The sequence below is a fragment of the Notothenia rossii genome (genome assembly GCF_949606895.1).
Source record: "Notothenia rossii genome assembly, chromosome: 4".
Classification (NCBI taxonomy): domain Eukaryota; kingdom Metazoa; phylum Chordata; class Actinopteri; order Perciformes; family Nototheniidae; genus Notothenia; species Notothenia rossii.
Window position 1 is genome coordinate 6,491,257 of NC_136902.1, and position 17,812 is coordinate 6,509,068.

At 41.4% G+C, this 17,812-nt stretch overlaps 1 protein-coding gene across 2 annotated transcripts; it reads left to right on the top strand.

Annotated features, from left to right (window-relative positions):
* The first annotated feature begins 235 nt into the window (after window positions 1-235).
* Window positions 236-17,161, top strand: hm13 (histocompatibility (minor) 13). 2 transcript variants are annotated; one of them, XM_079676047.1, is made up of 12 exons: window positions 236-607; window positions 2,904-2,939; window positions 6,270-6,368; window positions 7,025-7,107; window positions 7,227-7,315; window positions 8,117-8,202; window positions 9,163-9,288; window positions 9,735-9,792; window positions 9,996-10,116; window positions 10,205-10,307; window positions 10,850-10,935; window positions 14,178-17,161. In XM_079676047.1, the coding sequence occupies exons 1-12, from the start codon at window positions 392-394 to the stop codon at window positions 14,245-14,247; spliced, it is 1,173 nt and encodes a 390-aa protein (XP_079532173.1). In that variant the 5' UTR covers window positions 236-391; the 3' UTR covers window positions 14,248-17,161. The 2 variants fall into 2 exon arrangements, with proteins under 2 accessions (XP_079532173.1, XP_079532174.1); XM_079676048.1 differs by lacking the exon at window positions 2,904-2,939 and having other exon boundaries at window positions 237-607.
* The last annotated feature ends 651 nt before the right edge of the window (window positions 17,162-17,812 follow it).

Consider the following 17,812-nt stretch of genomic DNA (forward strand, 5'->3'; position numbering starts at 1 on the left):
TTAGATACACTCAAAAGTGTAATTAAGTACAGTGCTTGAGTACATGTACTTTGTTACTTCCCACTTTTGACAAGTTAAAAGTACTTCTTCCACCTCTGCATTCAACAAAAATATATTTGGTGTCAATGCGACATTAACCTTGACGTAAACCGCCGTATAACTCAAAAAAGAAGAAGAAAATACATTTATCAAAATGTGTCGGTGATGTTAACGGAAACCCCGCAGAGTGAGACCTCTTCTCACGGTCCGCCTCCTCTTTGCTCAATGTTTTAGGAAACGTGGCCTTACCTTACCGCAGCATCACTGTTGTGGATGAATGAGAAACATCCAGCGGTTCTTCCACCTCTTCCAGCCCGTGTCTCAGCTACAGCACACAGCCCGCTTCTGAACCATGTCTGAGACGGAGCAGATCCCGGAGGCCGTCGCTGCCGTCCTGGAGGCCCTGAACAACACGGACTCCAACGGAACCGAGCAGGCTCTCAACGCGACGGCTAAATTCGTGGCGAGTCCGGAGGGCACCGCGCTGGCGTACGGCAGCTTGGTGTTCATGGCTCTGTTGCCCATCTACTTCGGAGCCCTGCGTTCTGTCACTTGCTCCAAATCAAAGGTAACTTCTTCCGGCAGCAGCGATGGAGGATCTCGATGTTTTAACCCGGTGTCTCTTCAGTCAGCCGTTGGCCTCAACCGGTTGGCTGGTGAAAAGCTAACGGCTGGCTAACGGCTTATTTCAAATCGTCTTCAAATTGTCTTCAAATTGTATTCCTTGAACTGAACGTTGATATAAGCCGAGGTTAGAGCTAAATAAAGTCTGAAAACGGGGATGAATTTATATGACAAAATAGCAGAAATAAGGTAGAACTAACGTCACAGCTGTAAAGTAGAATCAGCACCACAAGGCCTGAAACACAACACAAATAATCAACAGGTAGAAATAATAACCGTTTAAATGCTAACAGCTGTGATGTTAGTTCTACCTTAATTCTGCTATTTTTGTATTCAAATTAATCATTATTTTGAGGCTTTATTAAACTGTAGCCTCGGCTTCTATCAGTGTTTAGTTCGAGGAATACTGTTTTAAAATAAAGTAAAATTAACACCACAAGGCCCAAAACACAACAAAAATGTAACAACAGGTTGAAATAAAACCAAAGACTGATAAAAGCCGAGGCTACAGCTAAATAAAGCCTCAAAACAGGGCTTCATTCTAATAAAAAATAGCAGAATTAAGGTAGAACTATCGTCACAGCTGTTAACATTTGAACAGTTAATATTTCAACCTGTTGCTTATTTGTTGTTCTGTTTGGGGCCTTGTGTTATACTTGTGTTTAACTGTACTTACGTACAAATTTGAGATAATTCTACTTTACTTGAATATTTGAATGTTGTGCTACTTTGAACGTCTTCTACCCCACTACAATTCAGCGGTAAATGTTGTACTTTTACTCCCCTCAAGTGGAGTAAATTCACAAGCTACCCTGCAGTATTCAAAGTCATTAAAACTAGCTGCACCTTTACCAGCTTTGAGAACACTTTAATAATAAATAATTATAAAACATATCATATATTATTCTGAAATGGACCAATAAAACAGAGTATTCCGACACTCTGGTACTTCTACTTTTACTGGAGTAGAAGATCTGATAACTTCTTCCACCTCAGCTTGTTGTGTTTATTTTCCTTCTTTTTTTTTAAAGGGCCAAGAATAGAAGTAGCTTGTGATATTACTCCAGGTATAACTAAAGTCTAAAGTATATTTTGCATCATTAATCCCAATCTGCAAAGTACCTAAAAAAAGATATGAAATAAATGTATTGGAGTAAAATTACACAATTGACCTCTGAATTGTAGTGGAGTACAAAGTAGTAAAAACATGTAGATACACAAGTAAAGTGCTAGAATCTCAAAATTGTACTTAAATAGTGTACTTGTGTAAATGTACTTGGTAACTTTAGACCACTGCAAATTTGTGTGTGTGTGTGTGTGTGTGTGTGTGTGTGTGTGTGTGTGTGTGTGTGTGTGTGTGTGTGTGTGTGTGTGTGTGTGTGTGTGTGTGTGTGTGTGTGTGTGTGTGTGTGTGTGTGTGTGTGTGTGTGTGTGTGTGTGTGTGTGTGTGTGTGTGTGTGTGTGTGTGTGTGTGTGTGTGTGTGTGTGTGTGTGTGTGTGTGTGTGTGTGTGTGTGTGTGTGTGTGTGTGTGTGTGTGTGTGTGTGTGTGAGAATTATTTGCACTCTTTTTTTCTTTTTTTATGCGGACATGCGCAGTTTCGCCTGTTAGCTTTAGGTTACAAAAACTCCCACATCCTCTTTGCTGCTGCTGTTGGTTTCACTGTGAGATGACTGGCAGGTTCTGTGCGTCTGACGGATCAGTCATGATGTAATACAGGCTTGTTGTCATTGATTTAATATGATGGGCTTACACTGAGCACAGTGGCATGTAGAGTCACATTTTAAGAAAAAGCAGAAACCATTCAAACCCATATGTTCTCATATTTTCTGAGGTTTATCCCAGGTGTGGTTTCAAGATTCAAGGCTTTATTGTCATTTGCACATTAGCTACAGTGTAGATATGGCAATGAAAAATATTGGCCACAGGCTCCTCCAACAGTGCAACATATATATATATATATAAATCATGTTTTGAGATGTGTAGCTGGGCTTGAATCCGGCTCCTGAACTCCTTTCTTCTTCTCCTCTCTTCATTCTCCCTGTGTCTATCCCTGGCAAACCTCTCTAATGAATTCAAACTGTTTTCCTCACCGATTTCAACAATGATAGTTTTGCTTCCTGTTGATTGGAATTCTTAGTGCCTTGCGTTCAGTCCTCCTCTTTGTTGCCGATCTGATCTCTCTTTCCTGTCTGTCTGTGCACATCTGTCTGTCCATCCATTCTGTCTGTGTGTCTGTAGGAGCTCGGAGAAAATGAGTACGATTCTGGGTTCAGAGTGAGTATAAGAGCCGCTGAGAGCACCAAATACACACGGCACTAACACATCACTTAATAACACTGGAGCTGTTGAACAGTGTGTGAGTGATAATGAGTCCCCTCAGTGCCTTGCTACGTTCAAATGGCAGACAGTAGCACATCGCAATCAGGTTTTTTTTCTACATTTCTGTGACTCCAATCTGTTATTTTCACAATAGAGTGGTGCAGTGATGACGACCCGGAAGCTAGCATCACAAGGGCTAGCAATGGGATTTTGGAATATTGTTAAAAAATAAGATCTGTGGCAAACAAACGTGTATGATTCTTACACGTCCCTAGAAGTAAAAACTACAGCACGGTCACATGACTGCTCCACTTAACTCAAGGCGACACCATTTGATTTTTTGTATTATTACAGAAAATAAGCTCTGTTGCAAAGAGACGTTTATGTTACTTAAATGGATAATCTCTGCATAATAACACCACATCTCACTTTTTGTCTATGCTGACCTTACGGTACGGCCTACACACATACTTCGTCCCTGCAGCAACCCCTATAGCACATACAGAATTCACCAGTGATTTGAGTGAAGGGATCATCAACATGTCACATGGAGCCCTTTTTAGTGCAGCGACAAAGAAGCATTTTCTCCTTCTGGCCTCTTCTCCTTCCCATCATTTTGCCTTGTAAATCTTCCTTCCTCCCTTACCTTCCTTCCTTTCCTCTCCTCTGTCCCACTTTCTCTCTCGGGGGAGTAGATGGAGGTGACTCTCAAGCTTCTCTCTCAGGGACTTCTGTCAGACTCTCTATCGTTTGTGTCTTTGCTAACAGCAGTAGGAGTGTAGCAGGAGGATTACATGGGAGAGTTTCACCTGAGCTTCAGTTGAATTTACGTAATCCTTTCAAATGTAATGTGTACAGCGACATCATCAGCAAGTGTTTTAGCTAAGAACAAAACCATATTTAAAGAGGCCCTTTTGTGCTTTTTGGGGTTTTCCATTTCTTGTAGTTTGTTATATAGGTTTTTGTGCAAGGTAATGGTCTGCAAAGGCTAGAATTCCTGTGTTCCCTCCAGAGGGAGTTTCTTTCCTACACTCCTGACCAATCAGAACAGAGCCGGCCAGCTAACCAATCAGAGCAGACTGGGCTCTGGTTTCAGACAGAGGGTGAAAAGAGGTGCTGCAGCACAGGCAGTATGAGAAAAATAAAGAGCTTTTTGAACATTAAAACATGGAGACATGTCCCAGTAGAGACACAACATACTGATATACACCTGAACATCAGCAGAAGAGGACTCTTTAAAGTAGAGACACAACATACTGATATACACCTGAACATCATCAGGAGAGGACTCTTTAAAGTAGAGACACTACATACTGATATACACCTGAACATCAGCAGGAGAGGACTCTTTAAAGTAGAGACACTACACACTGATATACACCTGAACATCAGCAGGAGAGGACTCTTTAAAGTAGACACTACATACTGATATACACCTGAACATCAGTAGGAGAGGACTCTTTAAAGTAGAGACACTACACACTGATATACACCTGAACATCAGCAGGAGAGGACTCTTTAAAGTAGAGACACTACATACTGATATACACCTGAACATCAGCAGGAGAGGACTCTTTAAAGTAGAGACACTACATACTGATATACACCTGGACATCAGCAGGAGAGGACTCTTTAAAGTAGAGACACTACATACTGATATACACCTGAACATCAGTAGGAGAGGACTCTTTAAAGTAGAGACACTACACACTGAAATACACCTGAACATCAGCAGGAGAGGACTCTTTAAAGTAGAGACACTACATACTGATATACACCTGAACATCAGCAGGAGAGGACTCTTTAAAGTAGAGACACTACATACTGAAATACACCTGAACATCAGCAGGAGAGGACTCTTTAAAGTAGAGACACTACATACTGATATACACCTGAACATCAGCAGGTGAGGACTCTTTAAAGTAGAGACACTACATACTGATATACACCTGAACATCAGCAGGAGAGGACTCTTTAAAGTAGAGACACTACATACTGATATACACCTGAACATCAGCAGGAGAGGACTCTTTAAAGTAGAGACACTACATACTGATATACACCTGAACATCAGCAGGAGAGGACTCTTTAAAGTAGAGACACTACATACTGATATACACCTGAACATCAGCAGGAGAGGACTCTTTAAAGTAGAGACACTACATACTGATATACACCTGAACATCAGCAGGAGAGGACTCTTTAAAGTAGAGACACTACATACTGATATACACCTGAACATCAGCAGGAGAGGACTCTTTAAAGTAGAGACACTACATACTGATATACACCTGAACATCAGCAGGAGAGGACTCTTTAAAGTAGAGACACTACATACTGATATACACCTGAACATCATCAGGAGAGGACTCTTTAAAGTAGAGACACCACATACTGATATACACCTGAACATCAGCAGGAGAGGACTCTTTAAAGTAGAGACACTACATACTGATGTACACCTGAACATCAGCAGGAGAGGACTCTTTAAAGTAGAGACACTACATACTGATATACACCTGAACATCAGCAGGAGAGGACTCAGAGGAGAATTTTGTTTTAAGGAATGCATTTGTTTTTTTAGCCTGAATGAGGACATAACACTTAGGAAAATATGTTTTAAAGTACACAAATAAAGCTATGAATGTAAAAAGTTGACTTTCGGTTCCACCCTACAGTATAGTGTTTAGTTTGGTGCTCGAAGTTGTACATGCGAGCAGCTGGTTGTAGAAACAGAAGGATGCTTTTTATTTTCTGGTCCTCTAAGTTTTGTGGGACTATTGGAAAAGAGGGTGCATGTTTGTATCATGCTCCTTCAACCTTGATTGTTTGACCCTTTCAAAATCAATGGGATTCTATGGGACCAGATTTGTTTTCATTTAACTTGGTGATAATGGTGTTATTAAGAGAAATGATGGTCCTAACCGCAATAAATACACTCGATAAAGTCTTAATAAACAAACAATAAACATTATCCTTTTAGTTTTACATAACATTTTACACATGGTGTAAACAAATTAAACTTGTTTACTTGATCCATGAAGCTTTACCTGCTGGTGGAAATGATGCTCTAATGTATAATAACTACTTTAAGAGTATTTCAGTTTTTGTTTTAGTTGCTTTAACACTATTTAAATGTGTGTTTCTTGGTTTAACTAACTTAAATGTTGTTTGCATTGTTTTGATGTAACTAGTTGTCCCTTGCATTAACACTGAATCTTACAACACCCCTCCATTGCTTCCCCTCTTCTCTTTATTTATCTCTGTTTCTCTCTCTCCTCCCAGAATGCATCAGACATGCCTGAAACGATCACCAGTCGAGACGCCGCAAGGTTTCCCATCATCGCCAGCTGCACTCTGTTCGGGCTCTACCTGTTCTTTAAGGTAACACAGGGTTTCCTCAGCCCACCTGCAGGGGTTTCACGTTTTTTTTTTGTTGGGATAAATGCATGAAATATCTCAAATTCCTACAAAAGACAGCGGTGATGCAACCTGAAAGAAACATTTGGAGGGAAGTGTTTAGCTGATTTAAAATGTTAGCATAGACTAGAAGTAGTATATACTTCAGTATGCTAGTACATACTCTAGTATAGTAGTAATTATGTTAGTATAGTAGGGCTGACAACTAGTTTGAAGCCTAATTCATAATGTCTAAATGCTGACCAGGATTTTTTTATTTTGTCCTTATTGAGTTTAAACCTTGTATATTCTGCATTAACATATGGCTTATTTATGAATGAATTCAAATACATTTGATTATACTATTTGTAAAATTAGTTTCCACTGACAATATCCCACCAGCTACTGTAATCTGAAATAAAACTGATGTTTGGGAGTGAAATATTTCCACAAATCTCAAACAATTCCTCAGTCATGCGTTCATGAAAAAAAGGAAACTTGCAAAAACAAGAGCCAGCCTAAGAAAATAAAAAACAGCAGCTCTGTACATGCAAACGATTAATAACAGAACGATTTGAAAGGCAGGCAAATCCAATTCAAAGTCATGTCTTCCACACTCAGTTGAATGTGTTCTGGCGCAGGTATTTTCTCAAGAGTACATCAACATGCTGCTGTCCATCTACTTCTTTGGCCTGGGCGTGCTGGCTCTGTCTCACATCATGAGGTAAAGCAACACACACACATGCATACTAGATGTTGTGATTAATGACAAATAGAAGCACAGAAAGTCATTTGAACGTTTGGATGATTTATGATTTCTTCCTGTGTGTGTGTGTGTGTCAGCCCTCTGATGTCCAGGATCTTCCCAGCTTCTTTCCCTAACAAACAGTTCCAGCTGCTCTTCACTCAGGGCTCCGAAGAGGCCAAAGAAGGTGAGACCTGCTGAATAAAGTGTTTAAGGATGTTAAAGGTGGCGTAGGTAAGTTTGAGAAACCGGCTCGAGATACACTTGTTGTTATATTCCATGGAATGCTCTTAACATCCCGATAGCACTGAATATCTGAAGTGCTTTGACAAAAAAATCCATAAATAAATATCATCTGTGGAAGCAGTGGCGCTGTAAAAAGCACGACCAATCATCTGAGCCGGCCCGGCTAAAGTAACTGGATGGCCTACCTGCCTGTCAGCCTTCCATCTGTGCACAAACTTATCTCGTGCCCTCATTGGTCATGTGCACGTTCGTGTGTGTTGGAGGAGGGGCTCTGTGAGGAAGTGGCAGATGTTTTCCAGTTGTGTATTTTCAAATTCTAGCGCACTCGAGCTGGTTTCTCCAAAATGACCTACCCCACCTTTAATAGAGCACTAATTTATCATTTCATCTTATACTGATGATCAGGAATCTATGATTTGTTTAATTACTTTGATTCCACTTTGATTAAATAACTGGTTCATCCAACCGACCAAACCAGAGACAGGACGCTTCCTAGGGAGGCACCGATGTACGATACCAATGTTTTGCTGTTGATTGAGGATTTGTTCAGTTGACGTGAAGGATATGCTGATATTACGACTCGGCTACCAATAGGAAGCTCTTGCATTTAAACAGGGATATTGGTAGCTTAGTAAAAATAGTGTTTATTTCATAATAATCTAGAGAAAAGTCTTTTCAACCTGTCTCTTTTTCTGGATTCAAGTCTGACCAAAGCTCCACATATCTCTCCGTCTCTCCACAGAAATAGTCAACTATGAGTTTGACACCAAGAACCTGCTGTGCCTGATCATCAGCAGCGTGGTGGGAGTCTGGTACCTGCTCAAAAAGGTAACCTTTAAAGAGTTCATATGGAAATCAAAGATGAAATAGCAGCAGCTGTTATTGTTGGTGACACTCCTGACTCCTGAAGAGCGGCACAATGTGGCAGCACTGTTTTACTACCATCATCCTCTTATTATCCATGTCATTGTATCGTGTTCAAACAATCATTGTGACTTTATTTGTAATATTTTACTAGTTTCAACATTCCAATTTTTGTCTATCCCTTTTAAAGTGCATTTGACTTTTTTTTTTTTTTAAATACAGTTTATCCCTGTTGCTATGCCAGTAGGCATGGCAAGTGTATTTATATCGCACACTTCAACACAAGACAATTCAAAGTGTTTTGTAAAAACAAAAGCATTAGATCATAGTGAAAAGCAGAGGTAAAGACTTTATCCTCACACCTAATAGTCCGCTCTCTGGTGCGCACCAGACCACAGTTTGTTACATTGTTTCATTTTTCAGAAGGTTCGGTTTGCGTTCACATGGGCAAAACTCAAACGGACTATAAACTTTAAACTAGGGCTGTCAAACGATTAACATTTTTAATCAGATTAATCACAGCTTAAAAATGAATTAATCAGATTAATCACCATTCGAACAATGTCCAAAATATGCCATTTCTTTACGTTCACACCAGCAATGAACCGCTCCAGAGTTCGCAAGCAAGCGTTCCGAGACAACCTATTTTAGCGGACCAGAGTCCGGTTGTTTAGTTCACTTAAGAGGTCTCAGATTGAACACCGACCCAGATGAACCGCACCAAGCGGCTAAACGCACCAGGGTTCGATTCAACCGGACTATACAAGGATGAAGATGGGTTGCCGTTTTCTTGGATCTTTTTATACAAACTAAATCCTCAAAAACTGGAGTGATACGATCCACTGGCATTAGATCATCAAGAAAGATAATAGTTTATCATCACAGCTCAAACACATCTAACCTGTGTGTGTGTTTGCATCGCAGCACTGGATAGCCAACAACCTTTTTGGCCTGGCGTTCGCTCTGAACGGAGTGGAGCTGCTCCACCTGAACAACGTCAGCACCGGCTGCATCCTGCTGGGGGGGCTCTTCGTGTACGACGTCTTCTGGGTGAGATTACCTTCCTCACACACATTCACTCAGACATAAAAAACACTACACTTAAATGACTTTAAAGTTCAGCATCTAAATAACAGCATTTAAGCTTATTCACAAAATGAGTGCTCCTATTCAGCTCATATTTGTGTTTTGGGCCTCTTACATTTACCGTCATAAAAACCTTACTCTAACTCTTTAAATTACAAAAAACTAAGTGCTCTGATTGGCTGACAGCAAGTAGAGGCTTCTTGTCTTAGCTCCTCCCACCATGTTTTCCATTCATTATTGCTCTACTTGCATGGCATTAAAAGGAAACGCACAGACAGTACTTTGTAGTTGCATCTCCCACTGGGATTAAAAACGAGTTTTATCTGCAAACTTCAATTGGAGAAGAAGCCTTTAAACAAAACTAAAATTGTACATAATTGTTCTTTTTCTATTTCTTTCTTTGTCCCCAGGTGTTTGGGACCAACGTCATGGTAACAGTTGCCAAGTCCTTTGAAGCACCAATCAAATGTGAGTATGTGAGGTTTTTCTGAATACCTGCGCGAATATCTCCGAGTACATGAGTCACCGCCTCAGTGCTGCTCACGCTGCTGTGGGCGTTAAGAGCCCACAGTGGTCACAACCTGTCTGAGACACCTTTCCTCACAACAACAAGCTCATTTCAGACAACGGTTTTATTTCTAAAGTTGTATTTCTCTCTCTTTCTCCTCCAGTGGTGTTTCCTCAGGACTTACTGGAGAGAGGACTTGATGCCAGTAACTTTGCCATGCTGGGTCTCGGGGACATCGTCATCCCAGGAATCTTCATCGCTCTGCTGCTGCGCTTCGACGTCAGGTAACACCAACTCTCCTCAGCTTCTTCCCATCCTTCTTTTGCTTCTGCTGCTTCTTCTCGTATTAAAACGTTCTCTTTCTCCCTGCAGCCTAAAGAAGCAAAGCAAGACGTATTTCTACTCCAGTTTCCTGGCCTACATCTTCGGACTGGGCCTCACCATCTTCGTCATGCACACCTTCAAACACGCACAGGTATGAGGGAAGGGGTCAGAGGTCATGCACTATTAAAAAAAAAAAGCACATTGTTTCATTAATCTAAAGCACTTGCTGGGATGTTGATGCTCTTCAAAGTGTAATGTCTCATAACACGTTGGTATTGAAGATTCCTCACAGACATTTTCCCCCTTTCAAACAAATAGCCCCTGCTATAAAAAAGCTTCAGGAACTAGAAGCTGCAATTAATAAAATGTTCCTTATTCAAAAAGTAATCGACCCTTCAGAATTGAATAATACACAAAGCTGTGTAATACAAATTCATAACCAGCTTAAAAAGCAAAAACAAATGAGGTGTTTTTACTCGGCTCAATCATTTGTACACTCTACATGTGTATCTGCTCTTCAGACATTGAACTTTGTTTAATCTATTTACACTGTGACTTGTTTACCAAGGGAAAGTGTCATTCGTGAGTTTCTATTTGACTATAAAGCAACATTCAACACTACAAAACCCATTTGACTGACCCGTTATGCGTGTGTGTGTGTGTGTGTGTGTGTGTGTGTTTTTGTGTGTGTAGCCCGCTCTGCTGTACCTGGTCCCGGCCTGCATCGGCTTCCCCTGCCTCGTAGCGCTGGTCAAAGGAGAGCTCACAGAGTTGTTCAGGTGAGTTACCATGGCAACCACACATCCAGGGTGGTCATTTGATGTTTGTAGGAGATCAGTCTCACAGATTCATTTTGGGAGACTTTTGAATCGAGCTGAGACTGATTCAAAGAGATTAGACTGAAGCCCTTTCACACCGGAGTACTTTTCCCAGATATAGTTCGGAAAATGTGCGTTCACACCAAATAAATCCGGAACTAGAACTTAGTTCATCAGAACCTTTTTACCGCCTTTTCCCTTTCGTGGGAGAAAAAGATTCCTATGTCTGATTGGCTGGGCGGATTGCAAACCACGGCCCGTAAAACTCCCAAAAAGTTTTGTGAAGCCGCCATTTTATTGTCCTCGTATTAGCATTATTAGCATTAGCATTAGCCCAGCGCAGAAACGCAAAGAGACTAACTTATGGCAACACAAAAGAAAACATGGGAGATGTGGAGATGTCGGCGTTCTGGAGATTTACTCGGAAGGCTTCAGTAGAAGCTGCTGGGAGTCCCGGCAGCTTCTACTGAAGCCTTCCCCTACTCCGGGGACTCCAGGTGGCAGTATACGCCGTGAAGTTGTTTGAGGCCTGCCAGTAAACCCAAAGCAGAAGAAGAAGAAGTAACGTCAGCTGTTTCATTTGCCTAATCCTCCCTCAGGGACTTATGTGAACGCGATCTTCTCTTTAGTTCATCAGAACTAAAGAGTTCAGAACTAAAGAGTTCTGATGAACGGCAAAGTACTGATGTCCCGCTTGACAGTTCACGCGTCAACATTTACATGTCCCACATTGTCCCACACAAACATACTCTGTCCCACTTGTGGCTTTCTGGCACCTGGTCACTAGCTATATAACAGGTTAGCAGAATAACTGGGTATTTAGTCTAAACTTTGTTTGTAGCGTTGTTGATATTATCTGATGATGGTAAACATGTCCTAAAATATCTAAAAATGTAGGCGTTTGCATTTCTTGGTTTGAGTACTAAAACATTTACATCTATAACTGTGTTCAAATCTCAAAGCTGGTTGGAGTGAAACCCTTTTGAATCCTCATTAAAAAATAAATTAACAAAAAAGCCTAAATAACTAAAACTATCAAAAATACAGAACGACATTTTTGTAAAATCCCTTCCAAAAATAAACCTATAAAGCGTTGCATCATTCCGTGTTTCAGAGCTGGAGATCATGAAGCTGTCTGTCTCCATCTTTGAGTGACAGCCCTCATCTCTAGGCGTCGTCATTTCATTTCCCAAATCCTCGTCCAGTCCCTCCTCGTCCTCCTCGGCTCCCTTTCTTCTACTCTTTCCTTTGTTATCTCGTCATCTTCTCTGCTTCATCACTCCCTCCTCCTCTCCTCGTTCTCCTCCTCTCCTCCTTTCCCCTTCTCTTGTCCTCTACTTTATCCTCCATCACTCACATTTCTGATACAAATAGTAGTTGTAATTAACTTTAACTAAGATAAAAAGACTTACCACATTCTCTCTTTCTTTCTCTTTCTCTCCTCCCCCTTTCCACCTTTCTTTACCTTTCTTTTATATCTTTTTTTTTCTTATCCTCTTTTTATATTTGTCATTCTTATTTTCTCCGCCATGTCTCTCCCATCCTCTCCTCCTCTCCTCTCCCATCCTCTTCTCCTCTCCCATCCTCTCCCATCCTCTCCTCCTCTCTTCTCCCATCCTCCTCCTCTCTCACCCTCTCCCATCCTCCTCTCCTCTCCCATCCTCTCCCATCCTCTCCCATCCTCTCCTCCTCTCTCACCCTCTCCCATCCTCTCCTCCTCTCCCATCCTCTCTTCTCCCATCCTCTCCTCCTCTCTCACCCTCTCCCATCCTCTCCTCCTCTCCCATCCTCTTCTCCTCTCTCACCCTCTCCCATCCTCTCCTCCTCTCCCATCCTCTCCTCTCCCATCCTCTCCTCCTCTCCTCCTCTCCTCCTCTCCCATCCACTCACCCTCTCCCATCCTCCTCTCCTCTCCCATCCTCTCACCCTCTCCCATCCTCTCCAATCCTCTCCTCCTCTCCCATCCTCCTCTCCTCTCCCATCCTCTCACCCTCTCCTCCTCTCCCATCCTCTCCTCCTCTCCCATCCTCTCCTCCTCTCCTCCTCTCCCATCCTCCCCTCTCCTCCCCCCTGGTTAGCTTTGAGTCTTCAGAGGAGGTCCTCCCTGCCTCCCCCCGCCTCACCTCCTTCCCGACCGTCAGCGGCTCCCCCGCCAGCCTGGCTAGCTCCATGGACGCTGTCTCTATGCTGACACGCTCCTCCCCTCGTCGCCGCCAGTTACAGCCCAACTCCATGTAGAGGCCCCGCCCCCTTCTCTTTTTACTCTCCCCTTCCTGTCTCACCTGGGCAGGTAAACAGGATTATAACGAGCGCTGCCATCAATCCATCCGTCTGTGTATCGCTCTTTACCTTCAGACCATCACTCCATTATTCAATAAGGACAGTATTATATCAATATCAGCTTTGAAGTTATTGTTAAATAGTTTTAATTTATGCAAAAATATGTTTTAAATAATACATTTTCAGTTACAGATCATTTGTTTTATTTTTAATTCCGCTGATGTAATGTATTGAATCACCAATAAGTTAGTTAATATTAAAAAGTACAACCATGTCAATTATATGTTTGAATTAGGGTAAGTTAAAGGTGGGGTAGATAAGTTTGAGAAACCGGCTCGAGAAACACTTGTTGTTATATTCCATGGAATGCTCTTAACATCCCGATAGCAATGAATATCTGAAGTGCTTTGACAAAAAATCCATAAAAAAACCTCATCTGTGGAAGCCGTAGTGCTGTAAAAAGCACGACCAATCATCTGAGCCAGCCCGGCTAAAATAACTGGATGGCCTACCTGCCTGTCAGCCTTCCATCTGTGCACAAACTTATCTCGTGCCCTCATTGGTCATGTGCGCGTTCGTGTGTGTTGGAGGAGGGGCTCTGTAAGGAAGTGGCAGATTTTCACCGGTCGTGTATTTTCAAATTCTAGCGATCTCGAGCCGGTTTCTCCAACTTACATACCCCACCTTTCATTCTAAGTACTATTGTTTTTATTTAATTCAGGATTCTGAGAAAAAATAATTCTGACTTTATTCTCAAAACTCAAACATTTTGTTTACTTGTGGTCGAATCTAAAAAAAAAAAAAAATTTCCCCCTAATCCTCTTCCATACAAACCAAACAAGGTCATCTTTTTGTAAAGTCCCTACAATACCATTTGTATGGATGACTTTACTCTGAGCTGTGTTCCTCTGTCTTCTGTACAGTTATGAGGAGACCGTTCCCGAGGACACGGAGGCTAAAGAAGACGACGAAACAGAAAAGAAGGACCAATAGCATCCATCGCCTTCCCCCCCCCCCCCCCCCCCACCACCACCCGCCCTCGTCAAACACTTCTCATCCAGCCTGCTGCCGCCACATTTCAACGAAGCCCCTCCCCCTCCCGCTTCTCCAGCGTCCTGTTTGTCGCCGGGCAGGGATCTCAACAGGGGGCTCTCACGTAGCCAGCGTTGTTCGTGTCTGGTCTCCGTGGTAACAGCTGCTGTCGTGCGAGCGACGGTGGTGTTTGTAATTAAAGGTTGTTTCGTTACGACAGCTCAGACTCTGTGCCTGCCATGTTTCCTCTGTCTGTCTCTCAGCTGCACGCACACAGGGAACACACACACACATCCTCTGCGGCTTTCCCCCCCAAACACACAAACACACACCGAGTGTTTTAATGTACGTTTAATAATATGCATGTGAAAGCAGACGCAGCGTCACCAGATCTGATCCGCTTGTGTGTTTGCAGCTCGTTGGCTCAGACCAAGCAACCAGTAAACTTCCACTGTTTGAAAGAGCGTATAATGCCGCCTCAAAAGTGGAAAAGTCCCACGGTCAAACAAGTGCTTCTGTCTTCTGTTTCAAAGTCTCAAACAAAGAGCCACGACTCTCACTCGTTTGAATAAGGTACATGAGCTTGTGTATTCCATCGTGTGACTTCTCAAACTCCTGATGTCCTGTCGATCGTCCCGCGGTGGTTCTTTGTCTCTGGGTCTCTTCTCTAGTTTAATTTGGCGCCGGGTCGCCGCTCATTCTGCTTTCTGCTTTCCCACATCTCTGTTTCCTGATTTGCTTTTTTGTGTTTTTTTTTGTGTTGAAGGCCAGAATTTTAAGATGGGGAACATTTAGTTTCTGATTGTATACAGTGAGTTGCTCATGTTGTCAAAGCTGTACTGTACATCCACCTGACCTTTAAACTGACTGTACCAGATGCATGTAAGGAAATAAATCCTGCTTATCATCAGGCATGTGGCGCTAACATGTCCTCAAATTCAATCTGTGGTGACCATTTCAAGCAGTATGTCATAGAGGTCAGACATTGTGTATGATACAGTGTTCTTTTTTTACTTTTTTACACTTTTATCACAGGAAATAATAATTTTTTTGTCATCAAATCTCATGTTTAGATCTGAACCAACACTGTGTAAGAACATACATCTTTGAAACACCTCACACATGTACATTTTCATTTATTTTATTTTTTTTAGAAGCTTCAGTAATTGAACAACTGGTAGCTTTTAACAAACATTACAAGCTGTAGTCTTTAAGATTGACCTTTTCTTGTTTTTCTTCCAGTCAGCCAGTGTTTTCAGAATTTAAATATTACAGAATGTGAAGATTAAATGAGAAATGAATTGGTTTATTTCTCTTTAATCCATAAAGTAACTGTTCCACATGAAGTGTGGGATTGTTTTACATCAGGCACTCTTCATGTAGCTCTTACTCTGACTTTAGCTACAAATCACTCAGCGCTTTTTAAAAACATTTTTATTAGTTCTGGTTCTTCAGAGTTTACGCTACTTCTACAGGTGAGCATTTACCTGCCTGGTTAAACTAAAGTTGAGTCAGATCTTTTGTACATCTGTTTTCAGTCTTAAAGTTCTGGCCTGTGAGGTGAATGTGAGGAGTAGGAGGAGGAAGTCTGAACCTCCTCTGCTGAATATTAACAGTCCTCAAACAGGCTGCGAGGGGCGGGCCTTGTGGTCTCCTCGTCCAATAGGCTGTTCCAATGAGCCGAGGAGACGGGAGCGTTTGTGTTTTTTCCCAGAAGCATTCCCAGTCTTGATAAGTAAACTAAATAATCTGGGGTTACGGACTGTTGGTCCAAACCATTAATTCATCATCAAATGTTTTCTACAATGAAACCAACTTCTCGATTGTTACAACCTTGTTTTAGAAAGCCGATACATGATTGATCAGTTACAAAAAATGGTTATCGCACAGTTGAAATGTCTTTAAAACCCATTTATAGGATGTGAAAGTAAAAAAAGTATTGAATTAATTGACCAAAAGAGTCAACAGTGTGCAGAAGTTTGCCCCTTAGATGTATTCTCATACACACCTGTCTTCATACAGATGTTCAAGTGTCTCTCTGCTGTGTGATTTGAATTTTTTAAGATGCCAAAAATGTCCAAATCTATTGCTTATAGTAAGATTTCTTATCTCCCAATAGATGAGATAAAAAAAAGAATGTTCCAAATCAAACCAGCCAATCATGAGAGATCCTAAATATTAGGTGTATGTTTAAAAAAGAAATGCGAACAACATTTCCCAAAATGCATTGTACACCTTAACATTTATTTTTCTTTAATTGGTTTTGAGTCTTTTGTTTTTTTTAAGTCAGAATTTCACAATAAAGTTCTGAATTTTGTCTGAAGAATTTTGAGAATAATCAGAATACTGAGATTGAATTATACTGACTCTCTTCAAGATATTGACCATCAGAAAACTCACATTTTACTTTTTTAAAATTAGTTATTTTTTAATTACTTTTTATTTAATTGAGTTTTTTTTTTCTAAATGAAAACATGTCTCTCCTCTAGGACTCCATGTGTTGCTCACATTTTGAAAATGTAGAGCAGCTCTCTGGGTTTGTGGATGCTTGAGAAAAGCTTCTCTGATTGGACTGTTCAGCCGCCTTCATTATTCTCAATGTTATCGATGTTGTTGCTTTTTGAAAAAGATGCTCAGTTTTTTGTATTTCGATGTAAAACAGGAAAATAAATGGAAGTATGATGCCCACATTCGGCTCAGTGACGTTCAGTAGCCCCTCATCATTTAAAATATAATGCACCTGAAATGTTTTCTGTTTTTATTTCTCTTTCTCTCTCTGGTTGCATTTGTGCAGGAAGTCATTTTACGGCCCTGACTGTATATCTATTTCATTTGCAATAAACATTTTGGTGTTTTGATCACCGTATAAGCATCACTCTGAGTCAGTGTGTATTTTTTTGGATGCAGCTCTTTCTAGGTATAGTATGACTAAGTAACACAAAGTAACAAGACTTGACATAAAAAGTATACCAGAACAAAACAATTCTAAAATGCATTCTTGTGATCTGACATCTCTCTGTTACATTACATTACATTTAGGGCTGTTTTCAAAGCACTAAATGGGCTGGCTCCGGCCTATATAGCCAAACTCCTCCATCGCTACACCCCAGCCAGAGCTTTAAGGTCTGCTGACCAGCTGCTACTGGTAGTGCCCAAGACCAGGCTCAAAACCTGAGGTCACCGAGCCTTCGCAGCAGCTGACCCCAGGCTCTGGAACACTCTGCCCCTCCACGTGAGGTCGGCCCAAAATCGCTTTTAAATTTGATTTATAAATAAAACTTGATTTAATGTTACTTATTAGACGCTTTTATCCAAAACAACATACATACTCAATACTGTGGGCAATCCCCACATGAGCAATTTGGGGTGAAGTGACTCAGGGACACAACGACATGCTGACTGCAGTGGGGTTTGAACCTGTGACCCCCTGATCTGAACACCAACGCACAAGGCCACTGCGCCACACGCCTCATGAGCCCTTAGAAATAGTGAAAATGGGTTGACGGAACAAAAACAAATAAAGCTG

Bases quoted from the DNA above. Each gene is read 5' to 3' on its own strand.
- hm13 (XM_079676047.1), top strand. From the start codon at position 392: ATGTCTGAGACGGAGCAGATCCCGGAGGCCGTCGCTGCCGTCCTGGAG. The intron at 9,793-9,995 runs GTGAGTATGTGA...TTTCTCCTCCAG, and splicing joins CTTTGAAGCACCAATCAAAT to TGGTGTTTCCTCAGGACTTA. The intron at 10,117-10,204 runs GTAACACCAACT...TTCTCCCTGCAG, and splicing joins CTGCTGCGCTTCGACGTCAG to CCTAAAGAAGCAAAGCAAGA.